Source organism: Poecile atricapillus, chromosome 21 (genome assembly GCF_030490865.1).
Source record: "Poecile atricapillus isolate bPoeAtr1 chromosome 21, bPoeAtr1.hap1, whole genome shotgun sequence".
Lineage (NCBI taxonomy): Eukaryota > Metazoa > Chordata > Aves > Passeriformes > Paridae > Poecile > Poecile atricapillus.
Window position 1 is genome coordinate 6,726,445 of NC_081269.1, and position 12,978 is coordinate 6,739,422.

Sequence of the window (12,978 nt, forward strand, 5' to 3'; positions counted from 1 at the left end):
CCCTTAAGGTCATGGAAGGATGTGTAAGAAAAGGGGAATTGGGGCAAAAAAAAAAATAGAAAAAGGAGGAAAGAAATGATAAAATCCTTTTTGAGATGGTTTTAAGGTCATAGTTCCTAGCAGTGATACAGATTTTCATTAAAAGCAGCAAAACTGCCCATTCCTCTGCTTGTTTTGAAAATTGTTTCATATTTGTCACAGAGCTAGCAATTGTAAGAATAAAATGATGGATATCCACATATGTTTAGGCAATCCCTGTATTCCGAGGCATTAATTTAGTTCTGTGGAGCAAGAGAAGTGCTGGTGAGACCACTCTCGTGGCTCTGCTGAGCACTTGATGCTCCAACAGCATTTTTCCATCCTGTCCATAAAATAAAATTAAAAAAAAAAAAGCAAAGCAGCACTGAAATAATGAGCTTTGTGTATGTGTCTCAGAGGTGGGATGTCAGATCTTGGCAGAGAAATATTTCAATTTCAAGCTTGAGAGAACTGAAAAGTAATGGTTTTTCTTTTCATAAAAAAAACACTGTTTTGCATCTGCTGGGAACAAAAGGAGGGAAAGGAATGAAAGGCCTGGGGGTGGGTGTTGCAAGTGGGGTTAATTGTGCCTTCCATCAAGATGCAGCACAGGCAGATATCGTTAGGGGGAGATGACAGTTTCCTTTGTCTGAAACATGGACTTCTCACTGCCAGGCGAGACACTGGATGTGCTTTTCCTTGGAAAATGAATCTGTGTACCCAGGAAAGCCAGCTGCAGAGCATACCAGCATCTGCTGGTTATAAGGAGTTCCAAAAATGCCTTTTGCCTGCTGAGAAGGAGAATTTAGGAAGCTGGGCTGAGCACCACTGCTGTGTTTTTACCAAGCCTTTTAAATCCCTGGCTTTGCCAAGTAATGCCAGCAGCAGGTGCAGGATGAAGATTGGGGAACTTGTGCCTCTGGATGTGAAGCTTTTGCTTCCTCCTTCACTCACCAGCCATCCTTGCTCCGAGTTTCTGCCTCACAAACTGGCTGTTGCCACCAAACAGCATTTGGAGCTGACTTGTTCTTTTTTTATTCTTCATATTCTCAGGTGTTTTAAGGAGCTGGAACCATGACGGACTCCAAATACTTCACGACCAATAAAAAAGGTTGGTGTTGAGCTGGTGCAGTGGATTGGAGGTGGTGGGTGGCTATTTTTACCCAGCTGTTTTAACTGCATGCAGGAGAACTTGTGCTTTCCTGGTAGCTCTGTCCTTGTTTCTCTCTTCTTAATCATCCAGGGAGAAACTTTCAAAGTAGGTCACATGGTGACAAAAGACAAAACTGCGATATTATACGTTTTTATGATGCACAAAATGACCCAAATTGCTCCTCTCTCAAGTATCTGAAAGCAAAACATTGGGATTTGAGTGCAGATCTGGCCAGAGACAAAGTTTTGGTTATGGGCTAACGAGTGCCAGACTAAGGATGGTTGTCAATTTGGGCATCACAGGATTAAGTTGATGTGAAGAATTTAATATTTTGGATATATACATCGAGCAAACATAATGGGTTTTCCTGCTGCCATTTTCTCCAAAGCTGCAGGTGCTCTGTTTGACTTTCCTCTGCCTTTTCTGCAGGTGTGGTGGTTACCTCGCCTCAGGACAAACTGCTGCCCTTAAAAACGGGATGCCTGGAAAGGCTCTTTGGGATTATTTTACTCATTCAGCTGTTTCAGAGCAGGGCTTGTTCTGCTGAGACTGTCCCAGGCAGATTTTCTGACCTGTTCTTGAACACATTGTTGCTGAGTGCAATTTAAGCCTGATCATTCTCCAGCAGATGTGGAAACTGGTTTGCATTAACCTCCCCTTTGCAGAATGGCTGAGTGCTCCCTCTGAATGCCTGCCAGTGAAAAAACCCACATTGTTGATCTATTTATGTGTCATTAAGCTTCACAATGAGCTCATAAACGAAGCTAATGCAGTTGGCATCTTTGGAAGGAGCAGCTCTGAAAGTTGAGAGCTAAAGGCAGCTTTTTGTGGGCTGGCTGCAGGGAGCCAGTCTGGGCTGGGTGAGAGCTGGAGCCGGCTCAGCTCCGCTCCAGGGCACGAGCTGTGGGTGAGTAATGCCAGGCTCTTCCTCAGGCAGGAGGGATGACGAGTGGTCTCTGCACTGCAGCAGCTTCCCTTCTTTTTTGGAGTTCCTGGCAGTCTCTCTGTGTCAGATTTTAATTAGTGCTGCTGCTCTGAGCAAGAGTAGGAATGGAAAGTTGGTGCTAGAATTTTGTCGGGGATATTTTGGTATTTGTAACGTGTGCTCAGGCTGTGGCTCCCAGGGGGAACGCTGCTGGCTGTCCTTCCTGAGGAAAGCTTTCTGTCTGTTGGGAGCATTATCCTTCTCATACCACTGGCTCTGTCTGGAACAGGCCTGATAAACAGCCTTTTGCACATGTTGCTTTATTTTATAAACTTGATTGCCACTTTGGTGACCCAGCCTGAACTGGCTTTCTACACAATCATATCTGGAAAAATTAATGCTGTGGAAAAGGCTGCTTTGGGAGCCTTGAAATCCAGGCAGGCTGTATTACATGCAGGTTTTGTTAATGGTAGCTCTGTCTTTTTAGCTTTTTTCCACTGGACTAAACACATGCTGTCCTGTTTCAGGAACCAGAGCATTTGGGCTCCACTCCAACTTTCTCAGGAAGAAGGCAACGATGAGCAAAACTTAAAAGTCTGGGCAGAATTCCTAGCTTGGTTTGTTTCTTGCAGGCACGAATCTGGCATCTCCAAGCAGCTTTTCGTGCTGGTTATGTAATGGTTGCCTCAGAGAAACAGACACTCCAGGGATGTGATTTGGTGTCCTGGAGGTGGGAGAGCTGCCACACGCAGCATGGTTCTTGTTTGTGGCATTTTCCTCTGCAAGGTGTAGTCATATCAGTCCCTTGAGTGTTGCAGCTTTGTTTCTCAGTTAACCATGTTCTCCACAAGGTCTGACAGCTTCCAAGCGCTGCTGAACCAGTTTTATGGCAATAACAGGCCAAGAAAGCAAAAATTCACTCTTGAATTATCCCTAAAACAAGACCCTTTTCTTCTCCTGAGAGGTTCAATCTGTTCTTTTTTGTCTCATCCCAGGAGAGATTTTTGAACTGAAGGCTGAACTCAACAATGAAAAGAAAGAGAAGAGGAAAGAAGCTGTAAAGAAAGTTATTGCAGCCATGACCGTGGGGAAGGATGTCAGGTAAAAGCAGCTTGTGCCTGTGGCAGCTCAAGTTTTCCTGGGACTCAGTGTGGTGACAGATGTCCATGGAACAGCTCCTTGGCACCTTGGTGAGGATGGCTGTGTCCTTGCCTGTGCTGTGCCTGAGTCACAGGTTTCTCAAACTCCTTGCTGTCACTGAAAGCAAGAGAAACAACTGTTTTCAGTGTGGGTTTAGCTCAGTGCCAAGAGCCCTTTTTATTTAAAACATACCCAGAATTCAGCCATTTTGTATGTCACTTCAGGTGATATTTTTCTTGCTGCTTGCTGTCCTGGATTTTAGTGTTACAAAGGTAATTGCAAGTTTTTCTTATCTGGCACAGCATAAATTTAAGCTACGTTTTAAAATGGGTGATTTAAAAACTGAACCTGTGTCTTACTGCAGCTAAAGGACACTGGCATTTATGTCCCCAATACTATTTTCTGAGAGAACCAGAAAAACCTGTTTGAGTGAATGCTTTCTCCCTCCCAGCTTCTGTTCCTGGAGCCTAGAGAGTCAGTAATTCTGGATTCACTGCAGCATGGTCTGTTGCCACGGAAATCAATATAAGGTTGCAAATTCAGCGTCGTGACTTCATCACAGAATGAAGGAACATATAAACTGAAAGGGAAAAAAACCCTAATCTTTTAGCAGCATATACCCTTCACCTTTAAGATCCACACAGCAAACCTAGATGCTCCAGAATCTTTGTGTAACTTCCTGTGTTATTCTGCAGTGGTGCTTACAGATGGCTGTTTGACATTTGAGTGAAACCCAGCTTGTCAGTGTTTAAGCTTCTAATCACTCTGGACTTTGCTAGTCTGAAATTTGGCAGCTTCTTCATAAATGTCCTGCATGACCAAAATACTTTAAAGCAATTTCTTTCTTCTTGTGGGTTCATTTCCAGGCCTGGCACGGTAGAATTTTCTTGCTTGGTGAGCTCCCCAGTTAAAACACATTTAGGAAATGGCATTAGTTTTCACTTCCTCCTATGTTAAAGCCATAGAAGAGGTTAAATTATTATTATAAAAGCCATTGCAAACTGCTTTAAAAGGGAAGGTTTCATTAAACCACAGGGTGCTTAAAGTGGAACTGCAGTTTTTCTGGCTTCCTTGTTATTGTTACTGTCCCCTTTGCATGCCATGCAACCTCTGTTTTTTATTTTTCGGATGGGAGTGTGGATCTGGTGGAGGGCAGGAGTGCTCTGCAGAGGGATCTGGACAGGCTGAGCCCATGGGCTGAGGCCAGTGGTGTGAGGCTCAGTGATACGAGGTCCTGCACTTGGGTCACAGCAACCCATGGAACACTCCAGGCATGGGGAAGAGCAGCTGGAAAGATGGAAAAGGACCTAGGGGTGCTGGTCAGCTGTGGCTGAACATGAGCTGCTGTGTGCCCAGGTGGCCAAGAGAGCCAATGGCACCTGGCCTGCATCAGGTAGGTCCTGTAGCGGGACCAGGGCAGTGATTGTCCCTCTGTGCTGAGCACTGGTGAGGCCACACCTCAGATCCTGGGGTCACTTTGGAGCCCCTCATGACAAGGAGGACATTGAGGGGCTGGAGCGTGTCCAGAGGAGGGAATGGGCTGGAGCACAGGTCTGATGAGGAGCAGCTGGGGGGGCTCAGTCTGGAGAAAAGGAGGTTCAGGGGGACCTTTTCCCTCTGAACTCCCTGACGGGAGGGTGTAGCTGGGGCTCAGTCCCTTCTCCCAGCTGACAAGTTACAGGATGAGAGGAAATAACCTCAAGTTGTGCCTGGGAGCTTCAGATGGGATTGCAGCAGGTTACCCTGGGCAGTGGTACCATCCCTGGAAGAATTTTAGGTGTTTAACTGTGGCACTTGGGGACATGGTTGTGGCAGTGCTGTGGGAACTGCTGCCATTTCCTAACCTAAACAATTCTCTGATTCCATCCTTGCTTATCCTTGTGTTGTGTATCCAGCTCTCTGTTCCCTGATGTTGTCAACTGCATGCAGACTGACAACCTGGAGCTGAAGAAGCTGGTCTACCTGTACCTGATGAACTATGCCAAAAGCCAGCCAGACATGGCCATCATGGCTGTCAACAGCTTTGTGAAGGTAACCTGCTCCCCTGGCACATCAGGAAAGGCTCCAGCACAGTGGCTGCCAGCACATCTCTTTGTCCATCAGCTTTTGGGAGCTTTATCTCTGCTTTGGGGCTGGGCTCGTAGAGGAGGGTGCAGAATCCACTAGATCTAGGTCCTTTCTCCCAATTGTTCCTCCTGGTTATTGCAGAGATGACTTCAGCAGCCCTCTAAGTGGCTGTGAGCCACTTACAGAGCTCCAGGGAAAGCTGCTTCTGTTGTTTTACCAACTTCTGGTATTGGAAAGCAGATTTTATCTGTTTCATCTTTCAGCCTTTGTGGTATCTGAGACAAGGATATCAAACTTCCTGTCTGAATGTTCCAGCTGTGCTCTGTGTGGAAAACCTTTATCTCTGGTGAAACTGAGAGACAGTTCACTGGAAAAACAGCAGCCTGATTGCTGGGTTGCCTCTCCTTATCTGGGAAATGTTATTTCAGTCCCATGTTGTGCAAGATAAAACCCAGTGCTTAGAAGAAGTTTGAGACTCCTTTCAGAGCGTTATAAAATTGGAGACACCGGGGAATAGGATTGAGTTTCAAGTTTCTGTTGTGATTCTTGAGGCAGAAAGAGGTGAGAAGACCTAAGCTGAGAGGTCTTCTCCTTCTGGCCAGAGAAGATGTCCCTGTTTTCCTCTCTGGAAAGAATATTCTCTATCTTTAAAGTGCAGTTCTGTTAGAATGGACTAGCAAGATGATACTTTCCATCTCACACCCTGCAGAGGAAAGCCTGGTGTCCCTTTTGGCAAGCTGAGGGACAGGTGTTAGTGAAGAGCAGGTGTTGATGCTGGTTTGCACAAACTCAGCACTTCCCAGTTCAAGGTGTGGAATGGTAGGATGTGTCACTTCTCTTGCAGGCTTTAAAAGTAGTTTTTCAGCTGCAGGAAATTTGAACAGTGAGAGGTAAATGCTTTTGTGGGTCATTCTGTAGCCATCCTTTTACAGGCTGGTTTTGGAGGAGCTCAGAGATGTAGATGGATTGGATGCATGGAAAATTATGTAGGCTTGGAGTAGGAAATGTTGTATTCCTGTCTGCCTTTTCTTTTTAGAAAAGCACCTCTAGATTAGCCTTTGCTTAGTACTTCATGTGTTGTAACTTAAGGGGTGTTTGTGCTTGGCTTTTAAGAAATAGGCCTTGATGACTGTTGTGTTGTGTTAATTGTTGATTTTTTCCCGTTTTATTTCTTGCTCCTTTAAACCAGGAAGGTTGGAAATCAGTAAATTACTTTGTCTGTGGTGAGATTATGGGTGCTGAGAGCTGCCTCTCCAGCTTAGCTGTTGGATCACGTTGAAAGCAGCTTTGCTGGGAGAATAAAGGGACACCTAGATGACAATTTTATAAGATGGAAGCATCTTGAGACAGTGTAAAATGTTTCTGTGAAGCAGCAGTGCCCTTTTATCCCTGATTTGAAATAATTACCCGGCTCTTAGCACGTAATCAGGGAGATGCTGCTTAAGAGCAGCCTGGTTCTGGCTGCAGGTGCAGATCTGTTTATGTTCTGGTGCAGGACTGTGAGGACCCAAACCCCCTGATCCGCGCCCTGGCCGTGCGCACCATGGGCTGCATCCGCGTGGATAAAATCACAGAGTACCTGTGCGAGCCCCTGCGCAAGTGTCTGAAGGATGAGGACCCCTACGTGAGGAAAACCGCAGCTGTCTGCGTGGCCAAGCTGCACGACATCAATGCCCAGATGGTGGAGGACCAAGGATTCCTGGATTCCCTGCGTGACCTGATTGCAGACTCCAATCCCATGGTAACGTATTCCCGGCACGTTGCTTGAGTTTGTGCTGTTCATCAATCACAAATGTGAAAGGTTCTCCACTGCAGCTGCTGCACTGGGGTGGTTTTGTTGGTTAGAGAACACTTGTTGGCTCAGAAAACAGTAAATATCTTCTGTTATTTGATCTGTTTGGGCTTTTGCCTGTCTTGAATGCTGCAAAAGCGAAACTTCCTGGCCAGGTGAGTCAGAAGAGCAAGAAATATGTGATGCTGCTGCCTTGGTGACAGCTTGTAGCTCTTATTTTCCTGCAGGCTTTGGCTCTTCTTGGAATAAGAGTTTGGATGAGTTCATTTGCTAGTGCAGATAAATCCACTGGCTCGTAATGAGTGGAGAAAATCAATGCTAATGTTTTTAATAAAGTTAAATGAGTCGTCAGAGGAGAGGTGGAGATCATGACCAAGAATTTCACAGGAGTAAATTACCTACTAAATCAGCATTTAATTATGCTTGATGAAGGGTCCACTTCCAAGCCAGGTGTCTCCTGCTATTATTTTGTGACTAAAAGGTAATGGCCAAGGAATCGAAGTGCCTCACTGCATCATCCTTTCATTTAATACTGTTTCCTGCTGGAATCCAGGGAGCATACCAACATCATCCTGACCCTTACCAAGGAAGAAAGCTCAGTTTAAATCAGAGTTTAGGAATGTGCTACTATTTTAGCTCTTTTAGGGAATGGACTCTGGTTAAAGAAATAATCTCACATTATTAGGGCAGGTTTAACAGCTCTTTCTGTGGTGCATGAGTCAAACCACACAATTTCTGTCTTGCTGTAGTCTTTGGGCACCTGGACTAAACCAAGTACAGGTGATAAGGTGCTGTCCCCTTTAGCAGGAGAGTGAAGGCTGCTGAGTGCTCTTTGTAAGACTTTCTAGAGACAGTAAAACTTGAGGTGTGTGACTGTCACAGGCAGCAGTCTGAGTGGTGGTGTCTCTCAGGAGATACAGACACCTCTTTTCTCTGATACCCAGCTCTTTTACAAGTTGCTCTTTTTATCTGCCTCCCTGATTTTTTTTTTTTTTTTCTTATGCCAGGCTTCTGTGTGAATATTGATGACTACTTGAAGATGCTTTCTTTGTCTAGGCAGCTCTGAGGCCTGTAGAGGAGCACCTGCTGTTCCAATTCAATGTGGAGGGTGTGCCTTGCAGCCTCTGAAGGGACTTGCTTGGGTTTCTTTAGTTCCACTTCAGTGCTGACCCTGGTGTTCAGCAGCTCCCAGGCAGCAGTGGAGGGCAGGGACAGAACCTCCTCTTCTCCCAGCCTGGATTCCAACTCTGTTCTGATGAGGTGAAGAGCTCTGGCTGAAAAGATGTGATACTTCAGGAGAAAGAACAAGGTCTTGCTTGCCTTCTGTGCTTGTTATCTCTGTGGAGCTCAGTGGTTTGGTAAATGAACCACTGGCTGACAGGAGAGCACAGATATGTATTTAAAAAGTGCATTAACTTAATATAGATTTAAATGAATGGAGAGAAGAGTAAAAAAAACCAAAGGGCAATGTATGCTCCATTTGCTAAATAAACCTCCAAAAGTAGCACAGGGCTTCCTAAAAAAACATCAGGAAAACTCATGAGCTCCTTGGTGATAATGAGGGTGGGCTGGGACAGCTCTCCTGAAGCTGTGCAGGGTCAGAGTACCTACTTCATGTTGTACTCACCTGCTCCTTCCAAAACTGAGGAGTCACAGCAGGAAAATGTAGTTTGGAGGAGCGGTGCTGATGAAGGAGAGGCCTGGAGTGTGTTTTCAGATCTGCAGGCTTTGAGAGGATTCTGTAGCTGGTGTTCTACGTACTGGTTTGCCAGGTTGTACTGTAGATGGGGTATAATACTGTTGCTTTTTAAGGGTGTATGGGGAGAGATTTTATCAAAGGTGTGAGGCTTTTAGAGCTGATTTAATACAATATCTATTATTGTTACAATTTTAGTAGAAAAGGACATTCCCTCTAGGTAAGTTGATCCTCTTTGAAATTTGAGCCTTTGTGGCACAGTGGTTCCCTCAAAAGTACAGGAATTATCCACCCCTAATTAAGGTTCATCTTCCTGGTCAAACCATCCACCTCAATGCTGCTTTCTCCATGTGAAACTTCCTGATGACCTTGAATTGTGTTTGCCAGATAAGTTATATTTGTGTGCAAATTGGTATTTATTAAGGCATTTTTCCTTGGAATGCAGTCCTGCCTGGAAGGTCTCTTTAAGTAAAATGTGTGTATCAGTATTGGCTATCAAAAGAGAGATTGCTGGAAGGAATGGTACAGATGGATCTATTCTGATGGCCTGTTCCTCTGTAAATGGTGCATCTCAATCATTACAACCTGTTAGCCAAGCTCATTCATATTTATATTATAAATGTTTCTCCTCTTTTGATGGCTTGTGGAAATGGGCAACATTAGATACTTAATGAAGCAGAATTTTTGAGATGGGAAATCCACACTTGTTCTCTCTTCTGAGAAATGAGGATTTTGAGCAGAAGCTAAAAAAGGCTGCAGCTGAAAAATTGTCTTCAAGAAGGGTTTTATTATGACTTTGTAATTGGTTGCCTCTAGCACATGAGCAAACTAAGCATTTTAGCTGGGTGTTGGTAGAGGAACATCTCCTTCTTGTGGCTCACTAATTGCCTCATAATTGTGCAGAGATCAGGGTGCATATTTCTCTGGGCTCAGATCACCTTCATCATAAGGATGTCTGATTAAGTTGGAGGTGACCTTGTCAGAAACATTTTGAGTTTGTTCTTTTTTTTTTTTTTTTCCTTATATTTTTGGATTAATGGCATTATTCTGTGTTAATTAACCAGCAGCCTTTGGGGATGTTCAGGGCATTGAAGTCCTGTTGAGGTGCTGTAGGTGCACAGCCAAGCTTCTTTCCCTTTATCTGTATTTTTTTTGTTGTCAGGACGTGGCCTTAGTTCACATGAAGGGATCTTTTGTGCAGATGCATCCCCTGGGTGAATTAATTCAAACTTCTCATTGCAGATATATTGATATGGGTGTATCTGGTGAGGCACCAGGTGGGCTGGTGGCTTTTGATAGCAGAGTTATCTGAGATGTCTTGTGCAGGCCATGGCCCAAAACCCCTCACAAGGGCACGGTTCAGTTGCCCTGCAGAAGTTTGATTGTGAAGGAGTCTTTAATCTCATTTTACAGAAAGGTCTGAAGTGCCTGTGGCTGCCCTTTGTCAGTTGGGATCCTACTGAAGAGGATCCTTCCATAGAGGGAGCCCTCATTTCTTCCCAGAGCTGTCTCAAGGCAAATCCTTCTTTTTTCACCCTGCATTTCTGCATGTGAAGCTCAGCAGAAGCAGGACTGGAGGAATATAAAGCTGGGGCCTGGCTGCCTTGGGCTGCTGCCCTTGCTCAGTCCTCAGCACCTGTTTTGCTGTTAACCTGGGTATAATGCAGCTCAGAAGCCTGTTCTCCCACATGTTCTAACAAAAACATGGTTCCAAAATGAGATTTCTGTGCACTCAGTTACTGCAGAGCATTGTTCACACCCAGCAGTAGGAAATAGTGAGGGGAGAGAGGAGTGGCCAGAGGTTCTCTGAGGTTGTGGAAAACCTTCTTTTATTATTTTTTTCCTGCTGCTGTCTTGTTCTGGCCTTTGTGAATCACATATAATGACTGCTCCTCCTTGGAGCATTGGGAGTGCTGTGCCCAGGAGAGGGAGAGCAGACCACGAGATGGCAGCAGCTGAATGCAGAATGAAAGCTGACTATCTTTAGACACTTTATTTTGTAACTACTTCCCTCCTGGTTTTTATCCCTCCACTTGGTTTTCTTCAGGAATGTAAATATTAGCAGAAAAACATAAGAGGAAATCCATCTAAAGCCTTACTGTCTTTTAATATTTGAATGGAACAACCTTTCTCTCCAAATATTTTCCATCCTTGACCTTCTAAGGTAACTTTTAACCCATGGAATAGATTCCTTGCCAATCTTTCTGTTATCCACATGGCTTAAGTTAACTGATGTCACCTTCTCCCTGTTATTTTCTAGGTTCTGTTTTTAATTCCTTCCTGTAGCATTTCTCCTTCCTCATGCTGGATCCAAGGTTTTTCAGGTGTGGCTGTTCTGCTATGTGTTTTTGTGGGCTGCACAGACTTTTTGTGCTGTGTTTTATACCCTCTGCATCACAATTTATTGGGAGAAATACTGTTGTGACTCAGCACAGAGTAACCTGAGATCACATAACTGATTAGTAAATGCACCAAGTGTGTGGAGTATAATTAAACTCTCTTGTACCTGGGGGTTTTTTGCCTGTAGCATTAACACTAAGAAGGGAATCTGAGATCTGACAGCTGGAGGTGGTGAGGTCCAGCTCGATCTAATCCAAATTCCCTCCAGCAGTATTGAGTTTCCACAGATCACAGATGAGACTGAAAACCTGTAGAGATAAATCAGAGTGTTCTCCAGTCTCCCCTGCAGTGCCTGCAAGGGATGTGGCAGTTCCTCTTCTGCCAGAACTTCAGAGTGGGTGTGTGGGAGCTTCCTGGATGACCCTATGGAGGAAGATGATATTCCTTTTATTTTTCTACTAGCTGGCAAGCAGAGTGTCTATGAGATGAATGTCCTGAGGAATGAGCCTGTTTAGAAACAAAAGGAACTTTTGTTCCCTGGGCCTGTCCTCTGCAGGAATTTTATCCTTCTCTGTGTAGTAAAGCTGAGAAAAGAACCCCTTTCTAAGAAACTGTTGCTCCCCTAAGTCCCAAAAGGACTTTGTGGAAGGCAGTCAGGGATGTGGGAATTGTCTTATCCAACAGGGAGTGGAGCAGCACCTTCTCCCTGGGCACAGGAGATCACTTGTTCCTCATGGGGACTCTCCCAGCCCTGTGTTTTCCCTCTGCAGCTGGTGTTTTTTCTGGTGGGAGGAGTGAGCTGTCACTGCTGGCTGAATTCATGATTCCTGCTCATGAAGGTTGTAAGGACTTGAAAATCCACATCCCAGTATGGAGCTGAATATTGCTGGGCTCTGCAGCATCTCATCAGCCTGGGGCTGCTCCAGGACACCCTTTCTGTCCTGTGGGCAAAAAATATCCCTCTCCTTTTCAATCTGAGTACTGCAGATGCAGGCTGGATCTTGAAGTCATCCAACCATGTCTGAATTGGTCTTGTGTGTGGTTTGGGGTTTTTTATAATGTTTGTGCTGCAAGTAGAGATAATGTTTCCTTCTGGGAGACACTTGATGGCATTTGTGGGCGGAATTTCTCTTACCCAGTGATGGATATGTTGCAGTGAATGAGGATGTTGCTTGGGGCTGTCGAAGAGTGGTGGTGGCACTTTGGAGCTCTCTAATGGATGCCTCTGCTGTTTACATGAGGCTGCCCAGGAGAAAGAGCAACACTTTTGGTAAACTGTGCAGCCAAAAGCAGCAATGAGCTGGGAAAGAGGTGGGGAGAAGCTATGGAGGACCTGTCTGAGCAGTGGCTGTGTTCATGTGTGGTGGGATGCTAGAGAGAGAAAATGTGGGAGATTGCCTGGCAGTGCAGAATCCAGCTGTGTGTGTTGCAGGAGGCAGCAGCAAAGACTTAAAGTAGGGAAAAAGGGAGAGCTGCCACCTGTGATTGGTGGCACAACTTCTGGTTTCCCACTCTGACCCCCTTGTTCTGCTGGTGAAACCAGCTTTGGCTTTGGAATGAGCTCCTGCAGAGGAATCTCACTTTCTGAGTAGGTATTTACTACAGGTTGTCATCCTAAAGAGGTCTGAGGGAGTTTCAAGCATGCATGTGGGACTTGGGTTTTTATTTGGTTGGTTTTGGCATGAAGGATACAGGTCTTGAGCATCTTCCCTCAAAGCTGTGCTTTTTCCCTGTTTTCAGTACTGGCAGAGAGGCAAGGAGTTTGATAATTTGTGAATTTCCATGGCTCCAGAGTTTGTCTTCCCAGACCCCTCATTTATAAAGCTTAATTGACAAATTCATCCATC

General features: G+C 45.1%; 1 protein-coding gene across 3 annotated transcripts in view; it reads left to right on the forward strand.

Annotated features, from left to right (window-relative positions):
- Nucleotides 1-12,978, forward strand: part of AP2B1 (adaptor related protein complex 2 subunit beta 1) — a 76,911-nt gene that overhangs the window by 3,222 nt on the left and 60,711 nt on the right. For all 3 annotated transcript variants that reach the window (XM_058854358.1, XM_058854360.1, XM_058854359.1), the window contains exons 2-5: nucleotides 1,072-1,129; nucleotides 3,092-3,197; nucleotides 5,132-5,267; nucleotides 6,799-7,044. In XM_058854358.1, the coding sequence (XP_058710341.1) occupies nucleotides 1,093-1,129; nucleotides 3,092-3,197; nucleotides 5,132-5,267; nucleotides 6,799-7,044 (525 nt within the window). In that variant the 5' untranslated portion in view covers nucleotides 1,072-1,092. The remainder of the gene's footprint in view (nucleotides 1-1,071; nucleotides 1,130-3,091; nucleotides 3,198-5,131; nucleotides 5,268-6,798; nucleotides 7,045-12,978) is intronic.